The 22546-nt window shown below is 48.0% G+C and overlaps 1 protein-coding gene across 1 annotated transcript; it reads left to right on the top strand.

Annotated features, from left to right (window-relative positions):
- The first annotated feature begins 9882 nt into the window (after window positions 1-9882).
- Window positions 9883-21545, top strand: LOC116821965 (uncharacterized). The gene is made up of 8 exons (XM_032775515.2): window positions 9883-10028; window positions 13181-14291; window positions 16212-16346; window positions 17862-18036; window positions 18495-18593; window positions 19807-19898; window positions 20779-20916; window positions 21075-21545. The coding sequence occupies exons 1-8, from the start codon at window positions 9883-9885 to the stop codon at window positions 21402-21404; spliced, it is 2226 nt and encodes a 741-aa protein (XP_032631406.1). The 3' UTR covers window positions 21405-21545.
- The last annotated feature ends 1001 nt before the right edge of the window (window positions 21546-22546 follow it).

Genomic DNA, 22546 nt, shown 5'->3' with positions numbered 1-22546 from the left:
CTAATAACTCTGCCAAACTTTTAGCATTCAGGTTGAAATTTTCCATGCTGCCTGTTGCCTTAGGCTAATTTTTGGGGGAAAATGTTTCTGAGAATGAGGCTAATGTGCTTTGCATATTTGAAATTCTGGTCAACTTTTTTTTTTTAACAGCTTTAGTGCCCCCATGCGTTGAGCAGTGAGTTGAAATGTGGGAAGAGGATAGCCTTTGTGTCAGGGATGTGACTTTTCCTGTTCCTGTGAAAATCCATCCAAATTTGGCCAAGTTAGATGCTGTTGAAAGATTGCTTCTCACACACTCAGAGACTTAACAGTTTAGCAGTTAAATCCCCTGAAGATTCTATCTGCCATGGACGCACACTACCTTTGGACTGAGCAGAGCATTCCCTGCACTCACAGCTCTGCTTTGTGGTAGGCCATGCTGGCTCTTGGCACCTGAACTAAGCACAGGGAGACATTCTCCAGTACTCTTATTGACCCCTCCCTGTCCCAGAAGCATGATGGAAGAATCTGCCTGATTAGAATGCAGAGGGGACAAAAGGTGGACTGGGGCAGGGAGAGTAGATTGGGACAGAGAGCCTGAGTGTGGAGAGTGGGACTGGAGAGAGAATTGGGTTGGGGACAGGAGAGTGGGAGCCAAGGGGTGGGCTGTGACTGGCTTGGCAAGGAGCCATAGCTGAGGGGTGGGATGGTGATTGGATGAGAAGGCAATGGGGACTGGCTGGGCAAGGAGAATGGGGCCTGGGGTCGGGTGCGGGGGAAAAGTAAGGATGACGAATCTGGCAAGGAGCTAGGGAGAACTGGAACTGGCTGGGCAAGCAGACTAGGACAAGAAGCCCAAGGGAATGGAAAACACAGACTGGAGGGAGATGAGGACTGGGAGCTAGCAGGGATGCAGAATATGGGTGAGGAGGAGAAATCAGCTGGGGGAGGAGGCTGGGAGTTGAAACTGGCTGAGCAAGGGAATGGGTCCTGGGACAGGACTGAGATCAGATGAGGTGAGGAGAGGACAGATCTGATTAGGAACCAGAGGATAATTGGGACTGTCTGGGCAACAGATTAGGACATGAAGGGGACACAGATTGGATGAGGAACCTGGGGAGGGAGATTGGGGCTGGTGGGGTGACTGGAGGCCAGGGCTGGAGAGAGATGGATCAGATGAGGGGGTGGGAGTGTGGAGACTGGTAATTTGGAGGGATGGGACTAGGACTTGCTGGCAAGGACACTGGGCTGAGACATCTGAAGAGGGGAGACTGGGATCAGCTTGGTCAGGAGAATGGGAGTGGAAGGAGGAGCCAGAGATGAGGAAGGGGCAGGTTGGAGGAGACAAGGAAGAAAGTGTCAAACTTGGGGGGAGCGGGGCAGAAGACACTATGCCCACTAGAACACACATCCCTGCAGAGCCAAGAAAGGAATTCCCTCTTCCCTCTGCTGTCAGCAAATAGCTGACATGCACTGGCAAAATGTCCCACCCCAGCCTATGCTGGTCCACATGGAGGTTGACAACCTACTACTACTATTGGTTACTCAGTTAGCTCTGTGGTGGATCTAAGGGTTCCACCCACGTTGATGAGCCATGGGGATGTTGATATGCTCTATCAACTTTGTTTATTCAGTTTGCTTTTTTCAAAGCCTCAGAAATCACACACAGCTCTGTTAAAAGCTCTGGTTGCAAAGTCTAAGGAATGCCAGAATTAAGGTTACCTGCGTAACCTTAATGTAGCCCTCTTGTGCATATGCATCATATGACAGTCTTTAATTACATAATCAGGCACTATTTTTTTCAAATGAGACCTGCCTCTTGCAGTGCCTGGGATGGTTTTGTTCTGAGAATGAATCAGGGTTGTGTAGTAAAGATTTATTTGTAGGACCTCAGCCTCATTTTTAGCAGAAATTGGAAGATGTGTCCGGATGAGGCAGGGGATTGGAAGAACAGAAAGGATGGTCTCATGGTTAAAGAAGTTGAATGTTGCCCTGCAGAATTAGATTCTATCCCTGCCTCAGCCACTGAGTTCCTGTATGATGTCGAGCAAGTCACTTAAAGCCAACATTTTTATAGGTGGTGTGACAAAGTTCCTCCTCTACCTTGGTGGGTCCTGCGCTTATTGGCGGATTTGTTCACCTCAGTGATCTTCCCCTCTTGTGGAAGCCACAGTCTGGGTCAGCTCCTCCTGTGTCTGATCAGGAGTTGAGAGGTTGGGGGGGAACCCAGGCCCGCCCTCTATTCTGGGTTCCAGCCCAGGGCCCTGTGGCTCACAGCTGTCTATAGTGCCTCCTGTAACAGCTGCATGACAGCTACAACTCCCCCATAGCCTCCTTCAAACACCTTCTTTATCCTCACCACAGGACCATCCTCCTGGTGTCTGATAACACTTGTCCTCAATCCTCCAGCAATACTCGCTCTCAGCTCCTTGCTCCTCACACACGCTCCTTCTCCTCCCTGCCTGACTGGAGTGAGCTCCTTTTTAAACCCAGGTGCCCTGATTAGCCTGCCTTGATTGGCTGCAGGCGTTCTAATTAAAGTAGCTATCTCTACTGCCTTCTAAAAAGATCTTAATTGGCTCCAGGTGCCTTGATTAACCTGGAGCAACTACCATTTGGTTACCAGGGTACTAGGGATTTGTTTAGCCTGGGGCTAACAAACCTGTTTCTCAGTACTTTACTGTAGCCATCTGGCCTTGCCCCATCACAGTGGTCACTAACTGTGTGTTCCTCATTTTCTGGGTTGAGTTGAGCCCTGGGGCCTGATTTGTTAAAGTGCTGAACACTTTAAGCTGCACCTGAAATTCATGGGAACTGTGCTTTGACCTTGTGAAGTGCTACAGAATGCTAAGTACTCTGAAAAAATCAGATCCTAGATGTCTCAAATTTGGCACCCCAAATCAGTGGATGCTCTTTACCTTAATCTGTGCATCAGTTCCCTGTCTGTAAAATGGGGATAATAGCGCTCCTTGCCTCACCGGGCATTGTGAAAATAAATGTATTAACATCTGTGAAGCATTCAGAGCCTATAGTGATGAGCACCATAGAAAAGACCTCGGGCCACACAGTAAACAATGAGGAGAAACAAAACAGTGAATAATTTGTCATTAAATAAGCACCCTCCATTCTGTGCACTGAAGAAGGCCGGGATCCTGTGGAAAAAAATAGTATATGATCATGTAATTGAAGACTATCACAATGCATATACCCAAGGGGGCGAATTAAGGTTGCATGGGCAACCTTAATTCTGTCTTTTCCTAATTTTAGAGTGCTTAGTTTTGGCAACCTTAGCTGGCTTTCTCCATGTGCATCACAGCTGCCTTCACCACGGTCCCCATCACCACAGATGCAGTAAGAGCCTGAAGACTTTTGGATTTCTGTCATCTAAGTTTATTATATATGAAATGATTCCCCAAGGCCTACTGCAATTCGTATTCCAAGTTAGTTGCCTTACATCCAGAACAGAGCACCAGACAGCAGCAGTGGGGCAGGGTAGGGAATGCAAAGCAGAGAGGAGGATGAATCACAAGATTATAGGAGCTTGGCAGCAAAAACCAAAGCCAACACAAAGCCTTCCACTGGCCAAGCTTTTAAACATGCCAGTCACCAACTTCAGGAGTCATTAAACAAGCAGTTACGTTGGAGCATCTAGTCTGAACCTATTCACATTTACCCAAGTGTTAGACATCATTATATTACTCAGCCTTCTCCCATTAGCAGCCCCCTGCATCCTCCTGAGTGGCGTCTTGCTGGAGAGCAGGGGCGGCTCCAGGCACCAGCATGCCAAGCGCGTGCCTGAGGCGGCAAGCCCCGAGGGGCGCTCTGCTGGTCACCCTGAGGGTGGCAGGCAGGCCGCTGGTTCTGCGGATTCGGTGGACCTCCTGCAGGTGTGCCACCAAATCTGCGGAACCGGGGACCTCCTGCAGGCAAGCCGCGAAAGGCAGCCCGCCTGCCATGCTTGCGGAAGCAAAATACCTAGAGCTGCCCCTGGTGGAGAGATCCAATGGTAACATTGCTCCTAAGAGATCCATAATGTCATGGGTGATGGAAAGTAGAAAGGGGCCGCAGGCCTTTCTGCAAGGAGCTCAGGAGAGTTGTGGGTTAGGTGAGTTAGACCCCCTGTGGAGACACAGGTAAACTAACAAGCCGATTTGTAGGAAAGCTGAAACTCCATTCTCTGGCCCCCCTGAAAGTCATGGACAGGATTTGGCCTTGAATCTTATTTGTTCTCTTCATCTCAACGAGTTGCACCCTGTTGCCTTGGAAAATAAGCTATTGAAAAATCAAAGTACAGTTTGTGGAAAATCTTCTGAAAAGCAGATTTCAACACCTACTATTTTAAAGTTTTTGCTACCCCAAGAGCGAATGGGTTAACGGGGAGATAGCAAGTGGCAGGCATTATAACTCTTCATATAAAAGAACTAAGTATATTGTAAGAAAAACTTGTTCTTATGCTTCAGTAGAATCTGCACCCGCACAGGCTATCCCTGCTCTGGCTTTTTCTGAAGTTCCAGGATCTGTTTTGGGTCTGTGCAGCAGCTGGAATGAGAGGATGGGATGAAAAGACTCTAATGAAGCTGACATGAGCCTATAGCAGCCCTCCGTGAATTGGGTCCTTGATCATCATTGGCCGCAGCTGCAGTTTGGAGCTTTTGGCCTTTCCACCAATGAACATCAAAAGAGTTTCTGGGGCACAATTATTCTAGGGAAGCCACTTCAGCTCAGTTAGACTTGCTCACATGCATATTGATGACTAGACCTGGAAAGAGGTGGGTGAGCTGTCAGTGCCGATCACAGGAGAGAGAAAACAGAAGGCTTTCGGGGGGTTCTGCATTCGAGAGACATTGTGATCTATCTGCCACTTTGTCTGAAAACATCCATGCTATTCTGTTACACTGTAAAACAATAGCTCCAGTGCATCCTTAGGAAACAGCACCAGTGACTCTAACGACTGCCAGTCAGTATAATCTCTACAATAGGGAGCGTGTGCATCATTTCTTAAAAGAAAATTTGTGTTAAGGAATCAGATGCCTCTTGGAACTCCTTGGAATCTTATAAAGCACACCGAGGAAAGTATTACAGAATACCTTGGCAGCGTCATAGAATCATAGAATCTCAGGGTTGGAAGGGACCTCGGGAGGTATCTAGCCCAACCCCCTGCTCAAAGCAGGACCAATCCCCAACTAAATCATCCCAGCCAGGGCTTTGTCAAGTCTGACCTTAAAAACCTCTAAGGAAGGAGATTCCACCACCTCCCTAGGTAACCCGTTCCAGTGCTTCACCAGGCAGCAGTGGCACCACTAACAGACATATATCTGATTTGGAGAGTGATTTGGAAGCAGGCACACATTTGGTCAAATTCCCTTCTTGGTTACACTGGCGAAACTCTGGAGTAACTCCAGTGGAATCTCAGGGCTATAAATCTGGAGCAATAACAGATGAATTTGGCATTGATTTGTTCAGATGTTTAAGCTTTGAATGTTATAATTGTTTTAGTCTGATTTATTCAGTGGAAGTTTTGCCTGAGTAAGGAATGTAGCATCCAGCTTTAAATAGACCTAAGAATCAATTTTCTCTTCTTCCTCCTTGAAATGTCTTACCAAGCCCCTGCCTCATTTTACATTTCATCCCAGATCAGAAAGGTTTCATACTGTTCCTATTACAAGTGCTGGAGCTCATTTTTTGAATGGAACGTGATGGGGTCTCAGATCATTGCACCTGCAAGATATCTACTCAAAGGCTGATGAAAGAGAAAGGACCTTTCTGGTTCCATATTTGTACTGGTGGGGTCATTCATTTAGCAGGGGTGCCTGAGCCAGTTGACACCCAGCTTCTCTTACAGAAGTCAGCCCCTTTGCAGCAATCCAGCTGTTCAGAAAGTGAGCAACCTGCCTGAGAAAGGAGTTAGTGGAATCATTTGTGAAGTGAAACTGGTGAAGAAGGGGGGATGAATCAAAGTGTCGTCGTTTGGCAGCCGTGGAAAGAACATGACATCATAGCCTTTGCCTGGCCTTTCCATCACCAACTGTTAAATCAGATCAGTCAGAACAAGAAATTGGTGAGTCAAAGACACGTTATGGGGTGATTGAAAATAGTTGTGTGCATGTGAGAAATCTAGTACTTAGAGTCCTGGGTTCTGTTCCCAGCTCTACCTCTGCCTCACTGGAGAGTTGGGCAGTTTCTTTTCATCTCTGTGTTTCACAAATGGACAACAGAAAATTAGATGGCTCGCAGGGGCGTTGGGATGCTCAGCTCTAAGTTCCTCTGTGCTCTAAAAGAGACTCACAAATGAGGCCATTCCCTTCCCCAATAACTTACAATCAAAGTGATCATCCATGTTAGTAAATGTTCACAGCAGTTAATGTTAGTGAAATAAATATGCCATAGTAAAAAACGACACTTTTTCTGAACACCAAAAACCTCCAAAAATTGAATTCTGTGTTCTACCCAGATAAACACATCGCCCTAGAAAGTACCGATTCAGATTAAACTGTAACTTGATAGTCTCCATTCACGGAGGCTCTTCAGTGCTGTTCTCTGTTAATAAAGAGGGGGTCTGATATTGTCCTTGCTGGTTTGACAGCCTCTTTGTTCCACAGGATAGTTTCTGGGAAGCATATGAGAATGGTTCTTCCAAGAGAGCCAGTGTGGATAAGTCACCAATGGGAGTCACAATACTGGCTGTGAAATAGGTGTACAGAAAATCAAAATCATGTCACGTTTCAGACTCCCCTTTCATAATATTGTGTCCCCATGCTACATGGCTGGTAGGTTTTGGACAATGAAATGCTGGAGCTTCTTTGTTGAGATCTTTTTAGATTGCAAAATCTGAGGCAGGGACTGTGTTTACCTCTGTGTTTGAACAGTTTCTAGCACAATCAGGGTCCCATCCTGATTTTGGCATATGGGTGCTACCATATAAGAATGTAAGAGCTGTCATACTGGGTCATACCATGGTCCATCTTGCCCAGTACCCAGTCTTCAACAGTGGCCCATACACAGAGATTCAGGAGGAGTGTACAGAACAGAGCAATTATGAAGGGATACACCCGTCTTCACCTCCTGGCTTCTGACAGTCAGATGTTTAGCATCACCCTGAAATGGGGCAGCCTCCCTGATCATCTTGGGTAATGGACATTGACGGACCTATCCTCCATAAACTTATGCATAATTTTTTTTAGCCCAGTTACACTTCTGGTCATCACAACATCCCCTGGCATTGAGTTCCACAGGTTAGTTGTGTGTTGTGTGAAATATACACACAAGTAATGCAACACAATAATAATTTTCTGGGTGCTTAGTAGAGGGAAAGTGCAAAGTGGGCATGGCTGGTTCCTATTCCTCACCCAGTGCTGTCTATAAGATGAAATAAAATGCTTCACATGGGGTTTCACCTTAATCTCCTTATCAGAACATCTACCACATACCCATGCTAGATCAAAGTTAACAAAACTGTGGGGAATAAGGACATCAGAAAGCAAACTTAGGTCAATGTTCCCAAATTTGGGTGCTTGAACTTAGGCACCACAATCCATATTTAGGCCCCAATCACGCAAAAATGTGAGCACATCACTAACTGGGTGCAGGTGAGTAGCCCCTTGGTGTTCAGTAGAACTATTTACATGCATAAGGACTTAGGCATTTAAATAAGTGGCCTGACTTTCAGAGATGCTGGGTGCCTGCAGCTCCTACTGAAGTCAATACTGTGAGGAGAAAGCAACAGCCTCAGTCCACATACCATCCCCACCACAGGGTGAATGGAGAAAAAGGCATCAGGCCTTATTCCCCATGCTGACACAATGCAGATTAAAGGTGAATTTACCAGGTACTGTTAAAATTAAGCAAAAAAAATAAATAAAAAAAAAGAGAGAGAGAGCGAGATCGGAGACCATTTTTTCCTCAGATCAAATTTCAGCTTTGTTTTTTTGATTTTGTGGGGGAATTTATGCTTCAGTACCAGACATGCTTTCTGATCCATATTCCCTTGAGTAGAACAGTCCAGGCTTTCCACACTAAAATGCATTTAACTATTAACAGGCTGCAAACCTGAGTTTTCCCCTTTCCTCTGCAAATTATATATTACTGAAACCACCAGTGCACACAGGAAACCAAAAATAAGGACTTAATTTTCAGGAGTGCTGAGCACAGTCAGTTTGCCCATTGACTTTCACTGTCGGTGCTCAGCACTTTTGAAAACCAAGTAGGAAGTATGGTCTAGTGGTTAAAGTGTTAGCTCTGTGAGCTGGGAGACCTGGATACAATTCCTTGCTCTGCCACAGACTTCTTGTATGACCTTGGACAACCATTTAGTGTTATTCTGCCTCACTTCTCCATCTGTTCAATGGGGATATTTGCACTTCACTCCTTTGCAGGGGTACTAAATATTAAACGAAAGTTGTAAAGTCCTCGGGTTTGGCAATGGGATTGCCTACGATAGATGGAAACCATACAACTAAGTCATCATAAACCATCCCCAGAAAGACACGGCAAATAAGAACAAAAATGTCATTTTCTGTTTGACCCAACACATAACCGAGGGGATCTCCTCAGGGATTCAAGCTCTTAGGAGAAACATTGACACAAGCTGCAGGGATGTGCATAGGTGGTGGCAGGGGAGCGGCTGGCCAAATTTTGAAGACATTGACCAACTGTTCCTATCTGTTGCCCAGAAGGATTTGTTTGCAGATTTATTGATGTTTCCAGTGGCCCTTACAACCCCTCCCAAGCTGCAGGAGAGTGCACCTGGCTGGGCTCTGTGGTGAATGTGATCTCCTGGAATATCTGTGCCATGGGGGGGTGAAGGGTTGGGAGTTGGTGGAGGTGCCAAAGGCCTCCATTAAAACCTAAAAGCACAGCTTGCTTACAGAAAATGAGTCTGAGGTGGTGACAAGCCCTGTGGATGAAGGAGGCATTGCTTAACTGCAGCTGAAATAAGGAAAGCAGCTGGGGCATGAATCCCACCATTTGAGGAAGGAGCAATTAAAACCTGTCGATCAGGGGTAGTCACCTGGGCCCACCAGACGCTAACAGAAGCCAACTGAATTCAAACCATCCAAGTTCTCACCCTTACAATCCTTCTAGAACTATAACTTTATAGCCCTCCAAGCCACAGGATACCAAGAAGCTCCATTCACAATTGCCAATGCCTGATGATTTTGAACAGACCCGAGGATATTTTTATTTACTCACCTATTTTATTATTTTCCCTGGAGTCTGGACCTTTACTGTACCTGGGTCAAAAACTCTGGACCTTGCCCAAAAGCAACTGACGACCCCTGGTGCTGATCTATCCGATCCCCATCGAGCTCAGGCCTAGTCCATCTTTGGCGCTCCAGCACCAAGGACAGAGGTCCTGGCTTTCCTCCCCGGGCCCTCCAGCCGCCCCAACGCACACTCTGGGGTTCAGTCCGGACCCACGACGTGTCGGGTTCACACCTGCGCCGCAGGAGAGCTGCACTTTCGGCGTCTCTCGCTACACCGCCTTGGGCTGGCGCTGCGTAAAGCCCCTGAGAGGAGCCAGCCTGCTTCTGAGTCTGCCGAGACTTGTCCTGATGCAGTGAAGAGCTGGAAGCCTGGGGGCAGCCAGGCCTGACCCAGGCCCATAGGAACACGTGGAAGTACTGCCCCTCGCTCGCCGCAGCCCCTTTCTCCAGGGGAACCTTTGGCCCTGGCTTCCTGGAGCCAACACGGTCCCTCCAGCCCCACAGGCCTAGCGCCTCTCCCCGAGGGTTGCACCGCTGCTCTGCGCCTCGCATCCAGCCAGGGGGCTGGGGACCCCCCAGGGCTTTCTGCCCAGGAGGAAAGAGCCCGGGGAAGTTCGGGGAGGACCGGCTCGCAGTTCGCCTCTGCCCCCATCCCTCCTCCTCGCTCCTGGGCTGTGGGTGCCTCTGACAGGCGGATCCCATGTCGGGGGCAGGCAGCGGGGGCCGCTTCCTCTCCTCCGCTTCCCTGCGGGGGAAACCGACGGCCAGCCAGGCTCGGGAGGCAGCCGGAGCACGGAAGGGAAGGATCGCGGGGCAAGGGGAGTCCGGCCTCTGCGGAACCTGCAGGTGGGTTCGGGAAGTGGGCGAGAGAAGCCAGGGCTGGTGGGGCAGGCAGGGGGCAGGACGAGGGAGGAGAAGCCAGAGCTGGAAATCCAGGGGGGTCTGGGGGAAGTGTGAGCTGAGGGTAGGACTGAAGCCCAGGGGCATTTGCCCGTGGGGGGCAGGAGGGTACCCCCGTGAAGGCAGTTACACTGGGGGGGAGTGCGGGCTTCGTTTCAGGACAGCACAGGATGGGATACCCAGGTGCGCGGTTTCCCCCGAGGCCCAAAGCGGGGCAGAGAAATGGATGGATGGTTTTTAAACCGCAGAATCCCAGGGCACTTTCTAACCCTCTCCCCCACCCCCGGAATTTGGGTTTCCTTGTCCATAAAGCTCATTAGCGACGGAGACTCCCCGAGACGGGTCGGAGGAGCTCAGAGGGGACCCATCGGGGGTGCCCCGCGTGTCTGGCAAAGACGTTGCTTCTGGGCCCGCTCGCCCTGCGAGTCTGGAGCCTGGGGAGTCACTGTGCGGCTGCAGGGTCGCGACCCGGTCGGTGCATTTGTTCATGGGGTCAGAGTCGCTTATTCTTCCTAAATAGCGCCAGCAACGAAGACTGAGAAGGGAAAGCCCCCAGCTTGTTGCAAGGGGGAGGAACGATTCTAGAGAACAGACGCTAGGACGAGGCCCCCGATGTTGAGAAATGGCCGAAGCCCGGGGCCCCGATCCTGTTGCAGCTGAGATACGTGGCAAAATTCCCCCTGGCCTTTAACAGAACAGGTCGGCCCAGTGCTCCCACGGGCAACGAATGGCTCTTGAAGTCGGGGGGAATCGTGTTCCGTTACGAGCCCTCGGCCAGGGTAACTAGACCTGGGTAACAAATCCATCTACCCGCTTTGACAGCATCTGTTCGGTTCCCTGGGTGGGGGGAATTATTCCCACCGAGATCACACAAGTCTTCGGGTAAATAGCTAAACCTCCAGCTACCGGAGCTTAAATATTGTCTTCACCCTGCCCGATTTTATAGGCACGGTTAAAATACCGTGATCTTTAAATACCCAACCACCCCATGCGATTAGCAATCGGAATGATAAACTGGGATATTTATTACGCATTTTAATGTCTATTCTTTTAATACTGAATCACTGGGTAAAAGAAGGCTCCTATCAAAATCCGAAGATGCTGTAAAATAAATGTGGACAGGAGATTTGAGAACAGACCATGGAAATATTTTCAAATGCTTCGGCCCGAGCGGTGCTGAATTTCTGCGTTTAGAGCATGGCTGATTCAAGGTCCGGTTTGATGCTGTTGCTGTCTAACGGCGCTCGGATAGCTGAGAGGGGTTCACAGCCATGTTAACCGAGTAAAACAGCTAGCGCCCCTTCAAACCGCTGCAGCTTTGCAAAGGCGTCTTAATAAAACGCAAACAAACCCATCATCTCGAGCTTTGTACTAACTTAAAAAAAAAAATCTGTCTGCAAGGACCAGTGTGGGCTGAAAACCAGGCGGTATAAAGTCAACTCAAGGTTTTATTTTTCCCCTCGTAACATTCATGGATAGTTTCAAAAGTAATAAAACGATTGACTGGGGGTGGGGGGTAGTTTATGTGCAAGCAAAGAAACACAAAAAGTGAATAATAATTCTGAGTATAAAGCCATCTGGCTCTGGAATACATCTGTCTAGGTGGTATGCTAGGAGGAGTATTTTTTTTTCCTGCAGAGAATCCTGTGGCACCTTATAGACTAAACAGACGTTTTGGAGCATGAGCTTTCGTGGGTGAATACCCACTTCGTCAGATGCAGGTATTCACCCATGAAAGCTCCTGCTCCAAAACGTCTGTTAGTCTATAAGGTGCCACAGGATTCTTTGCAGCTTTTACCGATCTAGACTAACATGGCTACCCCTCTGATATTTTTTTTCTGTGTTTTATATTAGATTGGTAAATGAGAGTAATAAGGAGCGTATTTACATGACTATTTTTCATCCACAAGGACAGTTTTTCTTCTTTATAATAATGAAAGCCAGAGAGCTCAGGAGAAGCATCTGATCTGCCTGAGACGGGCCTGTGCTGAGAAATACTGTTTTGGGGTATTTTAAAATTATCCTTCCTCTATAAATCCACAGCCATCCATCCAACGCAATAGGAAATCTGAGGGAGGTTTGGCAGGTGAATTTTCTTAAATTCACATTAACTGCATACAACAAACCAAGCAAAGGATTCATAGATTCTAGGACTGGAAGGGACCTCGAGAGTTCATCGAGCCCAGTCCCCTGCCTTCATGGCAGGACCAAATACTGCCTGGAGAAACTGACAGAAGAACTGGACAGTCTCCTCCCTGGAACAAATGTGAACGTCTCCAGCTCCCCAATATCTGTATCAAGGGCCGGCTCCCGTGTCCATAGAAGTAACTGGCAAAGGTCCCATTGATATCCCATTGATCAGTTCCCAACCTGCTTCTCGGTTTGATCAGAGCCATTCACATAACAGATGATGAAGGACTGATAACTGGTTCTGTTCTGTATTACTGATTACTCTGCCATAGAACGGCTTGAGCATGGATTAGCCCAGCAGCATGGATGAGAATCGCACAATATTTACAAGTACTATTTTTTAAATAAAAGCACCAACTATCTAGTTCACTTATTCGCCAGCGTGGGGACAACTGGAGAACATTCATCCAAAGGTCTACATGTCCTAAAGGTTTCACACATTTTAGCACAAATGATTCTACAATTCACACCAAAAATGAATTCTCCCGTTTACCATATTTCAGTCATCCCAAGCCAGATCCAAAGCATCTTCTCCTGGACTTCAATGGGACTTGGATCAGACCACCAATGAAGGAGCAAAACCGAATACCATGTGACTTAGGTGACCAATTCTAAAATATGAGAAGCTCTATGTGTTCTGTGCTGCACAGAGCAGGCCGAGAGAGCTAAACAATCCCCCCACCGAGTTTCCATTTCAAGCAGCCTTGTGGAGTAAGGCAGGGTAAAAAATAAAAAATGTTAATAACCTTTGAAAAATTCTCAAATGATGCACTTCCCCCTGTGCTCTCCATTTAACACATACAAGTTCTGAAGTGTATCCAATTCTGCTAGTATATTTCCAGTAAGTGGAAGAATTGTTCCAATGATCCAGTTTCTTCTTCTTCTCTCTCTCTCTCTCTCTCTCCTAGATGCTCTCCCAACTCAACCTCTGGAGGTAGCAGAACAGTCCAGAGGATTTTGGCAGCGTGCATGGTCTCCCTGTTCACCCTCCTAGGAGCCATCTCTCTTGATTTAAGCAGTAGTTTTGAAATGTGGAGAAACACAGAAAAAGCCCTTCAGGTATTTTCCTCTTGTGAGAATCTTTTGGCTTTTCGCCTTATAGTTCTCCTCCAGGAAGAAAGACATCTCTGCTGTTGGGACCAACCAACTAGGAGGAATGGATCTTGGCATGCTCAACTACTGGAAAGGTTAAACTCTCTCTGCCAAGAGACTGAAGAGACATTATACAGCAAGAACTACGAATGCAAGGAAGAGAAAGGATCTGCCTGTGGGATTTACATCACTAAAATAAGACAAAGATTAAATAACACCTGGGATGTGGTTGAGCCTGGTGTGGTGTTGTCTGGAGTTCTCTCAGAATTGCTGAAGGCTTTTGATAGCCCCAGTGAGGACCTCATAACTGTGAGATCCAACCCTGACTGGGCAGATGTAATGTCCCTCAGACTCATACTTAGAATAAAGGAAGTCATCCTCCGAGCTCATGAGATGCCCAAGGCATCACCACCACCTAGAAGCTTGCAATCAGCATGGCAGCCGATCACCACGATTCTGAACTATGCCATCTTCACATCAGAGAATGTACAGACGTGCTGGATGGAGAATGTGAACCTGTCACGCTATTTCACTCACTATGAAGGCATTTCTCTTTTCATCCCATTCCTGGGCTCATCCCCACCAATTCCCAGCAGAGGCCTGGCCAAGGAACTCAATTATGTACAGAGCTGCTTATTACAGAAAGGGCACGAAAAACTCCACAGGAAGTCTAAGGAAATCATCTCCACAATTAGCCTTAAGATCACACTGCTGGCGATAGCCTGCCTCATCTACCCCATAGTCCTCGTGTCCTTTAAGCAAATGACAGATTGGATCCAGAATTATGCCAGGAGCCTTAAGGAAAGGACTGAAGACTTGAAGAGGGAGAGGCGGCTGGCTGAGGACCTCCTGCACCAGATGTTGCCAAAATCTGTGGCAAAGCAGCTGAGGAAACACAAACATGTTCAGGCAGAAAACTATGACCAGGTAAGTCCATAACGTGTAGTGTGACTAGCAGAGTCACAGCAGCCTGGATGGAATGGTGTTATGGTTATGACTTTATTTTAAAGAGTCTCTACCTGGTTTCCATTGCTGTGCATGTGATTCTGCATCCACCGTTAACTGTGGGTGGAAATCCGACCAATATATGCTTTATAAACGGATTTGCAGAATCGGCTGGTGCAAAAAGAAAGGCTGGTTTTTAAAAGTCCAGCTCTAACCATCAAAGGCCTTGCTTCTATAAACTGTTCTGTTTGGGCTTAAGGGACCATGCACTTGGGTCGGCTTGCAGGATGAAGTCCTAAATCTGAAGAGAACCACCATGGCAGAATGGGCCAAAATCTGTCTTCAGTTACACCTCTGTAGGTGCACATCAGTGAGGTTGCCTGGATGTAACTGAAAGCAGAATTTGGACCAGAAGCTTTGACATAAGGACAACAGGCCCAGACTAACTCTTGGTTGCTATTGCACTGAAGTCAATAGGGTTACAGGGATATAACCAAGGACTAAGTTTGGCCAGGATCTCTTTTCTCAGTAACATCAGATAGCACCACGTGTTCTTTTGCTAATTCTGCATTTATGCTGCTGGCTGCAGGCTGGAGCTGGGAGAACACCACAAATGTAATTTGCTCTGGCCATGTCTATAATCATCTCTCTGCCAAACTAGCTAAGTGTGTGTCTTTCATTCCGTCCTTCTCAGTCATTTCCCCCAATCAGTTTTTGTTGCTCTTCTCTGAGCTCTATCCAGTTTGTCAAAATGAGTTCAAAGAGATCTGCCAGAGGATTTCCCCCACTTCAGGCACGTGGCTGCTACACAAAGTCAGCTAGTGGGACATTTATACTGTCTACACTGCCGAGCCCACAAAAAAGATCACCACCCTACAGAAATCCTGTCTACTGGACACTCCTTTACTTTCAGCCGAGACACAAAAACGGAATATTTGCATTTAATTTCTAGGTGTCATTACCCAAATAATAACCTATAATTAGATAATTACATATAATTAACCATAGCTGTGCCATCAAAAGCAGCTAAAGCAAGGCAGAGGGGGTTTAAAATAAACCATCTGGCATTATAATTGCTACTAACATAAAAACAAACAAAAAGCCCTAATCATCAATTGCAATTTAAGGAACTGACACTGATCAGGTGCTAGCACAGGATAGTGAATTATTTGTCAAGGCCACTAACACACATTTTTTTTTTCATGGCAGTTGTGAAGGCTTGTTTTTAAAATGTATCTTCCCTTCTCAGTAAGTTCTTTGATTAACAAGAATAGGGAAAAACAGGCTTTATGTGAAGGGAAAAAATGCCCAGTTATTAATATTTCCTAATGTGAACAAAACACAATCTTGAGATTTTGTTTCTGAATCTGTGCAGATACTTGAATTCAGTCATCACCACAATTTGAATAATGAAACAAAAATAGGCCCCAGCTGTGGAAGGGGCCTGCTCACCAAGCTGAAACCTTAGTAAATCTTGTTTTAAAACTTCCTGCTAGTAAAAGTAATTTAAGTTGATACAAATGAAGAATCTTGGAAATCAATGGCCTGATCCTGCATCCCTTTTCCAGGCAGGCAGTTCTATTAAAGTCCTTGAAATAAAGCTTCACTAGTGCATACACTGTGTGCTGGTCTTTCACACAGAGGTGCATTTCACTCGGCATACGGGAGTTTCAGCACCTTTGCTCATCATTAGGGTTTGGGAAAATTTGGGTCCTGGTCCCAGAACTGTTATTCTGGTAAATCAGCCTTATGCCTTCCAATGGGACTACTTCGCTGAGTGGGGACTGCAGGATCAGGTCCTTGTTTGTAGTTTTTAATCAATGTCAGACACACATAGACTTCAAAAGCTCTGCCACCTTCCGTGGCAACCTTAGCTTCCTGCCACCCATTTCCCTCTGCCAGGTGACTATCTTCTTCTCTGACATCGTGGGGTTCACTAGCATCGCTGCCTCCTGCACCCCGCTGCAAGTTGTTGAGATGCTCAACAACCTCTACAACTGCTTCGACACCAGGATCGAGTCCTATGATGTTTACAAGGTGAGTGAAATTCTTTGGTGGGGGTGGAGGAGGGGGCTGGGTGCCATGGATCTTCTCATTCGCTGTCTGGGAGAGGGGATCTGGCACCTCTCCAGCTGCTTGGTTGCAACAAATGCTGCTGTTGCTTCAACTAATTGCCTCCTGCCGGAGCCTTCTGCTCCCTGTACCTGGACTATTGTGGAGAAGGGAGAAGCTCTGTGGAGAAATTGTACATGTGTGAATCAACCACTAGACCAAGGCAGAGGGGTAGGGGGTGCATGTGGGGGGGGGGCAATGGCTAGGGGAGGAGAGGAGAGAAGTTTCCTCCCCCACACTCCAAAAACTCCCACCAGTGGAGGAGGAACCCTCTCTCCTCTCCAGGAAGAGACTTCATGATTTAGCTCACACTAGCCCTAACTCACAGGACATACCTGGCCTTTGAGGGGCCAGCAAAGATTTAGTATTAAGATAAACTTGCAGACAAAGTGAACACCCAGTTGCTGGAGCCAAGGAACAAACTAGGTACATACCGGGCTTGTTCAAGCTGTGGAAGGATCCCATCTCTCACTGAGGGCCGGGGGTATTTTTTTCCCTTTCCCTCAGAGGCAGCCAGGCCTCTTATAAACTCCTGATTAGGCAACAAGGGTCACCTGCACTGATCAAGCCAGGTTCAACAAGACAGCCAGAGGCTGCTTGCCAGCCCTAACCCCCAGGGACCCCAGCAGAGCTGATTAGGGGCTGGCATTTGGGAATTTAACCCTTAATCCACTAATTTGGCTGGGAGTTGTAGCTTTAGTCCACTGGCTCTCAACCTTGCCAGGCTACTGTACCCCTTGCAGGAGGCTGATTTGGCTCGCATACCCCCAAGTTTCACCCCACTTAAAAACTACTTGCTTACAAAATCAGCCATAAAAATACAGAAGTGTCACAGATCCCTATTACTGAAAAGTTACTTATTTTCTTATTTTTACCATATGATTATAAAATAAATCCATTGGGATACAAATATTGTACTTACCTTTCAGCGTATAGTATAGCTAGCAGTATAAACAAGTCACTGTATGAAATTTTACTTCGTACTGACTTTGCGAGTGCTTTTTACGTAGCCTGTTGTAAAACTAGGCAAATCTCTAGATGAGTTGATGTACCCCCTGGAAGGCCTCTGCGCACCCCCAGGGATAATGTACCCCTGGTTGAGAACCACTGCTTTAATCCACGCTCTGAAGAGTCTGTCCCAGTGCCTCTGCCTAGGATAATGGGGCTCCCCCACAGCGGGATAAGTAGTGCAAGGAACGTCCCCCAAAACTTCCACACCTCTTCACAGCACAGGAGAACATTGAATACTGCCTGGCAGGACAGGGTGTGACTCTAAAACACCCTCCTGGAGGGAATATCCATCCAGCTGGCCAGAGGGTGGGTGCTACAGGTAACCTGTTCTTTCCTGATCCCTGAATCCAGAGCCCACATGTCTCTTTAAGAGGGAGGTTTGGCACAACCGGCACCAGCAGTTCAATGATGCTTGTCCCTTCCCACCAGATAGAGACCATCGGCGATGCCTACATGGTAGTGAGTGGCCTGCCAGAGAGGAATGGCGAGAAGCATGCTGATGAGATTGCCAAAATGTCTCTGGACTTGGTGGCTGCGGTCCGACAGGTCCCGATCCCCCACATGCCAACGGGCAGGCTGCAGCTGCGGGCTGGGATCCACACAGGTGTGCAGATGGATACCAGAGAACAAAACCAGCAGAGGCAGTAGTCAAGTGATTTGAGGACAGGGTGGGGACAGGAACTGGGGCTTCTCGGTTTCGTTTCCAGCTCAGCCACTAACTCCTTGTATGATCCTGAGATGGTCATGTCCCTGTGCCTTAGTGTCTCCCTCTGCCAAGGGAGAATAAGGATTCTTGCCTACATCACAGGGGTTCTCTAACGCTTAATTAGTATTGGCAAAGTCCTTTGAGACCCTCCGATGTCACATCAGTACAAGTATTAATAGCTGGCCAAGTCCTTACTCAAGCAAGGCCCTGAGGGCCTGCAACTCCCATTGACTTCAGAGGGGCAGAAATGATATGCCCAAGAAGAGACAAAAACTGGCACCTACATCTCACTTTTCCCTGGCATTTCTGCTGAGCCTCTCTCAACCCTGGACTCTCTTTGCCTTGCATTTCTGTAGGCCCCTGTGTGGCTGGCGTTGTTGGGTACAAAATGCCCCGTTATTGCCTCTTCGGGGACACGGTGAACACAGCTTCTCGCATGGAGTCCACCAGCCTGCGTAAGTGTTTCAGGTGCTTCCCTTTCCCCCCCTCAGTCCTGTCTCTCCCAGCGCTCATTCAGCAAACAGGCCGATGCCCCAAACAGGCTCAGGTCATGTCGGTACCATGATGATTGACTCATCAGAAATACCCAGTGTATCCGTCCTGCCCACTGCCCACGTCAGCACAATGGCAGGGGTTAAGTGTGCAAGGGACTGAGGTTTCTCTGGGGCTGGTGAATGAACTCCCATAGGCTCTAAGAACCATTTCAAGCATCACCACTTTGCATTCAGACACACACGCACAATTTTCCCATTGGAGAGAAAAGAGAAAAAGAGAAACCGTGACACCTGACAAACGCTAGTATGTCACATAAGGTGCTTCAGGAAGGTACTCAGATACTACGGCATGATACAAGAACCTGACCAGAATATAATCCGTAGCCATAGGTGCCAACTCTGTAGGTGCTCCTTGGCTCAAGCACCCTCGGAAAAAAAGATAGAGGGTGCACAGCACCCACCAGCTGTTGGGTGGGCCGGGACTGGCTACTGATCATTTGTTCAGCGGCAGGGCTCAGGGGAGGGCAGAGAGGAGCCATCAGTGGATGGGTGGGCGGGAAGCCTTGGGGAAGGGGGCTGAGAGGAGCGAATGAAGGGCTAGTAGGGGAGTGGAGCAGGGGCAGGAAGAGGCAGAATTAGGACAGGCCTCATGAGAAGGGGCGGAGGGGGACAGGACTTTGGGCGGAGCCAGGGTTGAGCATCTATCGGGGAAAATAAAAGTCAGTGCCTATGCCCATAGCAGAGAAGGGCAGCAGCTGTCCGAGGCAAGCTAAGCACCTGCTTTTAAGGACAGGTAGGAACTTTGATATGAAAGTAACAAGCCCCTCGGAAATACCATGGATACAGAGGCAATGGCAATGCTCCTGTTATTGCGCTGTGCATTACTGGCTGCAGCCGCCGCCTTGTACGCACCATCTCCTCTGCTCTAACAAAGCCCAAACTCTCCGCCGGTCTTGCACTCATTGTGGTTCACAGTTCTCCCCTCAACCCTCCATTATCCAAGACTTACAAAATCCTTAGCTGCACATAGCTAGTCCCCTTGATTTTCAAACCGGCTGAGTCCCATGCAGTGCTGAAAAGACAAGGCCAGGCGGACACTGAAGCAGGAGGAACAGGGTTCCTGCTAGGGGGCGGTCTGGTGCCAGGCACTTCTAATGCTCTCTACTGAACCTAGCTCAGAAGATACACATCAGCTCTGCGACGTACCTCGCTCTGCTCATGGACGACGCCTACGAAATCAAGCTGAGAGGGGAAATTGAAATCAAGGTAACCGTCTCCTGTAATAAAGTAATAAAGCAATTTAATAGGACAGGGAAGAAACAGAAAACAGATCTCCCCCAGCTGCATAGGAAGAGGTGCTGATGAGTTAGGGGGGACACAGCCCTTTGAGGAACTCTTGATGTCCTGTCATGATTTTAGGGGTTACTCTGCTGTTAGGAGTGCTGCTTTTTGGCTAAGACATGACCCTGAAAGGTCCCTGTCCTCCTGCCCGGATGATCACGTCCTGACACTTTTCACACAGGAGTAGGGCTCTTAACTGTGGTTTTCAAGCCCAGGTCCAATAGCTGACCTAAGTTGCCCCTGCCAACATAACCAGATGGGGCAATTCACATCTCCTCATCTGTGGTAGTGTGTTGCTCTGTCATGTTAAAGGTGTGTGCTGTGACACATGGGTGCTGGACCTGACCCACACAGCTTTACTGGCAGGGATGGGGCTGGTAGGATCTCTGTGTATACAGTTTGTGAATGATGTATAAATAGAAGAGCATTGTCATGACACAGAATGATGCTGCCAGTTCCCCCCTGCAAGTCCCTTATCTGAGCTGATCCTTTCCCTGCACTCCCTGCTTGACACTGCTGCTTCCTTTAGTCCAGAATAGATCTGAAGCTACAGCTGTCTGGAACCTGAGCACGTGAGAAATATGCCCCTTCTGCCGTGGCACGAGTACCTCAAGCCTGTGCAAAGTATGAAATCTTTCCATGAGCACAACCATTTCCTCCAGAGAGGAGAGGAGAGAGACCCTATGAGTGTCAGCCCCATGCACTGACAACGCAAATCGTAGGCCTGCCCACAGCAGTAGTTCCCTGCACTGATCGTAGCCAAGGGCAATGGGTTTTGTTCTGCTCTCTCCCCATTTTTGCCCAGGGCAAAGGCAAAATGAAAACCTACTGGCTCCTTGGGAACAAGAACTATAGCGTCCAAAATGACAGCCTGGTCTGTCACTGGAATCCAGCCATCTCCAGGAAAAAGAAGATGGAGAACAGTCTGCTGTCTGCCCGACAAGTAAGGGGCTAAGTGTTCTGGTCGGTGGGAGGTCCTAGGTAATGAATGGTGATCGGCTGAGATAAATGGGGCACTTGGATCTTTTTTTCTCCTCTAGGTCATTGGGAGGCCCCTGCAGTGTATAGATGATAACTCCAGTGTTCCCTTGTGTTTGATAGTCTAGTACAGGTACCGTGGGTGCAGTGCTGAGTGAGAGAAGCACCTTAGCATCTCAGGATGGGACAGGCTCAGCCAGCCACACCAGGGTAACCTCTGACCTGGCTTGGACATCTGGGAGTTCTATCAGCGAGGCAGGCCGGGAGCCAAAGAACAGATCTCATCACAGCTACCCACAGAGCCTCAAGAATAACATTGTTCCACTGGGCTCTCCAGTGTCTGGGCAAGGGGACAACAGTGCCCGTCTGGACCAAGGGGAGTATCTTGGAGACTATGGGAGTGGATTGCTGGAAAAAAATGGGTTTCTCCCAGGGTTTGTGGATGGGATGTAACAGGATGGGATGTGGCCCATGATGAGGGAATGGACTTTCCCCGGACACTGTCATTTGCTATTAAAGCACCTCATCTTTTGTATTTAGCAATAATTCTGGCTTCCGATTAATGAGGGAAGCCAGCCAGCGGTAGGATCTAAAATTGGATAGAAATAGAGAAAGTGTTTTTTCTCTAACCCAGGAGACATTGTGATGCTACAGCTAGGGACCCTGTCACTAACAGGGGAGAGAGATCACATCAGATACTTCTCTCTTACTCTAGATTTACACCAGTATAACCCCTTTCACTTCAGTCATATTATTCTGGTGTTATTCCAGTGTAACAAAGCAGACAATATCCCTAGGAGTCCAGAAACTTGGCTAACAGACTAGGGAGCAAACAGCCCTGTGGAGAGGAGGGTGCATGTAAAGTCAGCATGCTCAGTGTGTCAGGGAATATGGAAATACACCTCTTTAATTCTAGTGTCTGTCTGGGCCAGGCCTATGTGAGACAAATGGCGCATGAAGGGTGCTCAACTGTCCTTTTCTGTAACTCCCTGCAGCAGTCCATCTTCCCAGCTCTGCCCCAGAGCAGAGGAAATCCTCACCTTGCCGCTCCCAAATTTATGTCTAGGCCTTGGGGGAGTCTGTTTATAACTGAGCAGTGAGATGTGGCTGCAGCTCAGCTAACATTGCGAGGAGAGGCTAGTGCCCGCTGGTGAGAGTTTAGTTTGTTTTTTTCCTTCTGTGGGATTTATGCACCACGTTACTGGTGGGCAAGTGGGAACAACTTCCTCTCCAGCATCTGGAGAAATCAGGGCATGCTAAGCCATCGGCCGCTCCCTGGCTAGAGCAGCCATTAGGCATCCTCCTCTCCACATGCCTATCTCAGCCACAGATCTTTTAAAGAATCACAATGAACAGGAGCTGAGGCAAGTACTGTAGCAAAGGGAATCAGCAGTTTTGGGCTCACTGCAGGGAGGTGGGGCAGGAAGTCAAGGCCCCAGGGTGGTCTCAGGAGCAGAAGTCCCATATTTGGGTGGCAGGCACGATTGGGAAGCTGCAACCTGTCTTCAGTTCTCTGTTGTCAGAACAGCTGTTGTTTCATGCACCTCAGATCCATTTGGTTTGTGTTGTCTTGCTGTAAGGCCCTCCCAGTTCCC

Source organism: Chelonoidis abingdonii, chromosome 23 (assembly GCF_003597395.2).
Source record: "Chelonoidis abingdonii isolate Lonesome George chromosome 23, CheloAbing_2.0, whole genome shotgun sequence".
NCBI classification, from domain to species: domain Eukaryota; kingdom Metazoa; phylum Chordata; order Testudines; family Testudinidae; genus Chelonoidis; species Chelonoidis abingdonii.
Note: the sequence above shows the minus strand (reverse complement) of the source record. Positions and strands in the feature narration are given on the sequence as shown.

Coding starts and splice junctions, on each gene's coding strand:
- LOC116821965 (XM_032775515.2), top strand. CDS start 9,883: ATGTCGGGGGCAGGCAGCGGGGGCCGCTTCCTCTCCTCCGCTTCCCTG. Junction 16,347..17,861: donor AGTCCTATGATGTTTACAAG/GTGAGTGAAATT, acceptor CCTTCCCACCAG/ATAGAGACCATCGGCGATGC. Junction 18,037..18,494: donor GCGGGCTGGGATCCACACAG/GTGTGCAGATGG, acceptor GCATTTCTGTAG/GCCCCTGTGTGGCTGGCGTT.